The sequence below is a fragment of the Montipora foliosa genome, chromosome 4 (genome assembly GCF_036669935.1).
Source record: "Montipora foliosa isolate CH-2021 chromosome 4, ASM3666993v2, whole genome shotgun sequence".
NCBI classification, from domain to species: Eukaryota; Metazoa; Cnidaria; class Anthozoa; order Scleractinia; family Acroporidae; genus Montipora; species Montipora foliosa.
Window position 1 is genome coordinate 1865813 of NC_090872.1, and position 5000 is coordinate 1870812.

The 5000-nt window shown below is 38.0% G+C and overlaps 1 protein-coding gene across 1 annotated transcript in view; it reads left to right on the forward strand.

The window, feature by feature from the left end:
• LOC137998840 (uncharacterized) overlaps positions 1-3156 on the forward strand; it is a 3488-nt gene extending 332 nt beyond the window's left edge. The window contains exons 1-2 of the mRNA XM_068844666.1: positions 1-1322; positions 1691-3156. The exon at positions 1-1322 is cut by the window's left edge and continues 332 nt beyond it. Coding sequence (XP_068700767.1) covers positions 1-1001 — 1001 coding nt within the window. The 3' untranslated portion in view covers positions 1002-1322; positions 1691-3156. The remainder of the gene's footprint in view (positions 1323-1690) is intronic.
• Positions 3157-5000: the final 1844 nt, after the last annotated feature.

Below are 5000 nucleotides of genomic sequence, written 5' to 3' on the forward strand. Positions count from 1 at the left end.
GGAGAATTAACAAGCATGGTGGCGTTTACAAAAAAGGAGCAGCTTTTCCCTTGCAGAAGCGATACCAAATTGCCGCATCCTATCTTCGAACTGGCAGTTGTGGTGCTGCTGCAGCGGAGAACATGTGTACTTACGACACTGCGCGAAACATCGTCAACAAGTTTTTGACGACTGGCCTTTTTGACCCGGGAGGAAGAGGTTCACCGCACACGATTATGCCGCCATGGAAAGTGGCCTACCTGGAAGCACTTGTTACACACGACCCATTTATGTATCTCACTGAAATCCAGAAAGCCCTTCGAGACGACCTAAACTTACCTGTAGCTGAAATTCCATCTATTCCTACAATTTGCAGAACTCTTATCAGTTTAGATTTAACGAGACACAAGGCAGGAAAGGTACCATTGGAAAGGTTTACACCTCAGAACAGAGCTCGACGAACGGCTTTTGTGGAATGGAGAAGAACTGTTGACCCAAGAAAGCTTTATTTTGTTGACGAGACTGCTATTCAACTCGTTAATGGGGTACGAACCACTGGACGGTGCCACACAAATAGCAATGTTCCCGTAGTCACGAACAGAGGAGACGAACGCGTGAAAATGTCAGTATTAAGTGTGATTGGCTACGACAGCGGAATCATTGGAGCATACCCTATCCACGGAAGCTTCAACAGACTTCAGTTTAACTACGGTATGACACAATATTTTGTTCCTTTAATTCCACGCGATTCATTCCTGGTAATGGACAATGCTTCGATTCACAATGAAAGAGACCTAATAAACATTTTAGCACCTAAGAACATTACCCTTGTTAAACTACCACCGTATTCTTATGACTTCAACCCAATCGAACTTGTATTCGGTAGTGTCAAAGTGTATGTTAGGAGATGGCCTGAGCTACTCAGTGCCAACATGTCATTTGCCATTGTAAATGCATTTTTGCAAGTTCATGTCCGCAGCGTCCAGAAATTTTACCGCAAGTGTTGGCAAGTTATGAGTTAGTAGTTATTACGAACCCTTTGCATTCTATTTAACAAATAGATTCCATGTTGCCGTGCGTCTGTTCAGTAATAGATCACAGATGACGTCAAAATGTGGTAAGAACAAAAAAGTGGCACAAGAGGCGATAGCCGAGTGTGTCACTGATGTTCTTACCACATTTTGACGTCTTCTGTGATCTATTACTGAACAGACGCACGGCAACATGGAATCTATTTGTTTTATATAATAAAGAATTAAACTTTATTCGCATAAAAGCTGATGGTGACGTCAATCGTGCGTCTGTCCTCTAATAGATCGTAGGCAAGAACCAATCAAAATCGGGTTTCGACAAAACACTGACCCCCGGTCAACTGACCCCCTTACTGACCCCCCTACTGACCCACTATAAAATCAATGGGAAAATGAATACTGCTTACTTAAGCCTCAACAACCCTTTTTAAACGGCATTGTTCAACAGTATTTAAGTCTAAGCACCCATTTTAAAAAGGTTAGTTTTCGATTATTGTTGTGATGGCCGATTACTTCATGTAAGCTAACCTTTTTAAAATGGGTGCTTAGACTTAAATACTGTTGAACAATGCTGTTTAAAAAGGGTTTTTGAGGCTTAAGTAAGCAGTATTCATTTTCCCATTGATTTTATAGTGGGTCAGTAGGGGGGTCAGTAAGGGGGTCAGTTGACCGGGGGTCAGTGTTTTGTCGAAACCCATCAAAATCCGTGAATAACTTGGGTTATTATATAAATTGGAATAGTCTAGCTTACAGTACAGGATGCAAAATAGGACTTATCAAAAGGGGTGTGTTAGTGTGTGTGTGGTGGGGGAGGGGTGAGGGTAGGTGGCCAAATGTCTTCTTGAAATGGTTTAGTTTTGAGTTTAGACCATAATTTCTTGAAAAGATGTTGAATTGGTAAAATTTGAAAAGAAAATCTAAGGTTTGTTCTCTTGTGCGACCTATCTGTGCCTGTCCCCTAAGTAGGTTTCCTTCATCCATCTCCCCTTATTGGTAATGAGGCATTCAAATAATTTTTTGCCAGATTGCAGACTACCACCTCTGCATCCCTGAGCATTGTGAAGCCAGTGCTATGCCAAAGTTTTCAACTCCTCTGGTTTGAAGAGCAGTTTTGGAAAGCTTGTTTCCAAAATGGTGCAGTGAGTCTTAAAGTAGAAATAGAGCAGTGTTTTCACATTTTCAATGCTACTGGTATTTCCTTACTTAAACAAATGACTTCAAAATATGTTTTGGGTCTACAAAAAAGTCAACTAACCTTTCGTCTTTTATGACACAGGATTTCATATAATTATTTTCTCGATTGAAACTTTGAGCTTAAAAATGTGTGGATGAACTTGTTGCTTCAACACAGAGGTGAATTGGATTGGTAGTACAGTAAAAAGCAAATTTTAAGGTTGAAAGATCCCTTCCTGATAATGTCATTAGAACTAAATGCTACTGACATGACAATCATAAAACTGCAACTGTCATTACACAATATGAACTGATGTAAAAAATCAATTTTTTTTTGTAATTTTGTTTGTTTGGTTACTTCATGATTCCTTTTGTTTTTCTTTTTTTTATATTGAGGAAGGTACATTTTTGTTTTTGTGGATGGAGAGGCTGGGGTACAAAAAGTTGACAGTACATTGTATTCTAAAAAGGATCAATAATAATTGATCCCTTTCAGAATAATGTATATGTGCTGAAAAGGGGTGGCAAACAGTAGCAGGGAAAACATGGATCTCAGAATTTCTGTATATAATTTAAATGATTTTTAGAGAATTTTGGTTTACAATGGGTCATCAAGACTTGTTTTTGTATGCCCCTTCCTACCTTTGAGTAACAACCTTTTGTGCTTAAGGTCTCAGACTTACATACATAATTTGGATTTTACTATTTGCCAACCCTTTTATGTTAAGGATATATGTGATAAAATTGACATTGTAGTTGCTCTCAAAGAACCACCAACATGTAATGAGTTTGAAGAATGAGAACTGAAAATATTTAATGCAATTTTTTGCTGGAATGCTTCAGACTTGAGAACTTGTGGATTTTAGTTTACCAAGATGCAACTTGAGAGTCTCTCTACTTGCAATGTTAAATAATGTTTGCAACATTTCATTACATAATACCAAAACATTAAATTTAAATGTCCTCCAAAAAAGTTGTCGACTGTTTCTTTGCAATCACCCGATGGAGATAGGGGAATAATAGGAGCATGTAAGCACGTTTGCATGGGGGTGGTAGATAAGATGTGTCTCCTTGTTGTAAAGCGTTACATTCCCACTTTGGGGAGGTGAGGGAGTCTTTGGTTGAAAAAGACTGGTACAAAAGATTGTCAAGCACATTGCCACTGTGTGCCATCCATATTGACAGAAAGCTTTGCAAGATCAGGTTTAATAACTCACCCATTAAAAGAGACAAAGGTTGTGACAACCAATGCCAATGAAAGCCAGCTAGTAAAGGTAAGTGTGTTCCAAATATAAATCTGTAGCCACTGTATTAGCACTCATTTATTATCTTCTTTTTCTTTGCTTTGTTGTACGATTGCAGCCATTTATTTATAAAATGACCATTCAGGGCTTCAGGTTTTATATAAGCTTAAGTGTACTGCCCCACTTGTCCTTTTGTGCTAATACTTCCACAGCGTCTGACAATGGAGGTGTGCAGACTGTGGCTTATGTGATAAAATTAATTTCCATGATTTTTAATATCAGGTAATTTTGGTTGTATTTTCACAAATGCAGTAGACCTTACCAAAATTTTGTGTTGTTTTCAAAATCCTACTTGTATTTCACGGACACACATGAGAAAAATGGATGAAAAGCAGAAAGTTAACAGGGTAATGCGATGTTTTCTCGGGCAGCTTCATCCTAATTCATGTTCTCTTTCAAGAGGGTAACAATCTAGCATGGCACATCATGATATAATAGCTTTTTTCAGGGTGTCAAGCAGCACATCAGCTCAAGAAAATAGAAAAATTGGAAATTTGACCACAACAAAATAGGAAAAACGTGAAAAAATAGGAAAAAATATAAAATTTCACAAGTAGCTTACACAGCACATCGGCTTACCCACACAAGCCTACAATCTTTTTTTAAAATGATCTTCACTACCTTCTGTTCCATCCTTACAACTTTAGTTTGGAAATGTCAGTTATCCTTCCATGACAAAACACTCACCAGTATATACCGGTAGTCACCTGGCCCCAGTTGTTCAAATGATGGATAGTGCTATCCACCGGATAAATAACTATCCAGTGGGTAAGTTATAGCGAAACCAATTCCACTATCCAATGGATAGTGATTTATCCAGTGGATAGCGTTATCCATGGAGCCTGACAGACACAGTATGAAGTATGATTGCTTCAAATGCTACAGCCCTCCAAAACCCAATTGAGCTCCCCAGCACTATATTTGAAGTTTCCAAGAACTCAGCAATAGTTAAGTTTTCTTGAAATCAACAATCATGAACAATAAAAAGTTCACAAATTAATCCTTTTTAGTGTAAAGGAAAAGAAATTGATGCTCTCCCAGGGCCCATACCCCTGAGTACATTTTTCTTTCAGGGTCAAGGGCTAGAAATTTCACTTTAAAAGGGTGATGAACAAAACACTGCCCACCCAGTCAACAGTCAGTGTGGACTACCCCGAAAGAACTACTGAATGTAACTGAGCTGTTTAACATTTTGTAAGCTATTTAGATTGTCATTGTTCAGAATGATCTTATGGCACTGTAACCATGAGACATCCGTATGTATACATGTTTGGTGTTAAAGTCCCCAGAAACAAAATTGAAAAAAGAAAATTCTTTTATGCTGATGCACATATAGACTCGAGCTTAAATTCTAGCTCAAATTTTCAAATGTAAATTCTCAAAGAAAAGTTTTGAACCAGACCAACAAAAAGCGACAATAAAAATGAATGAATGAATTAACATACGGAAATGAAAAGTCTTGCCAGGACAATTATAATCAGTGACACACTCAAAACATCTCCAATGTTAATTA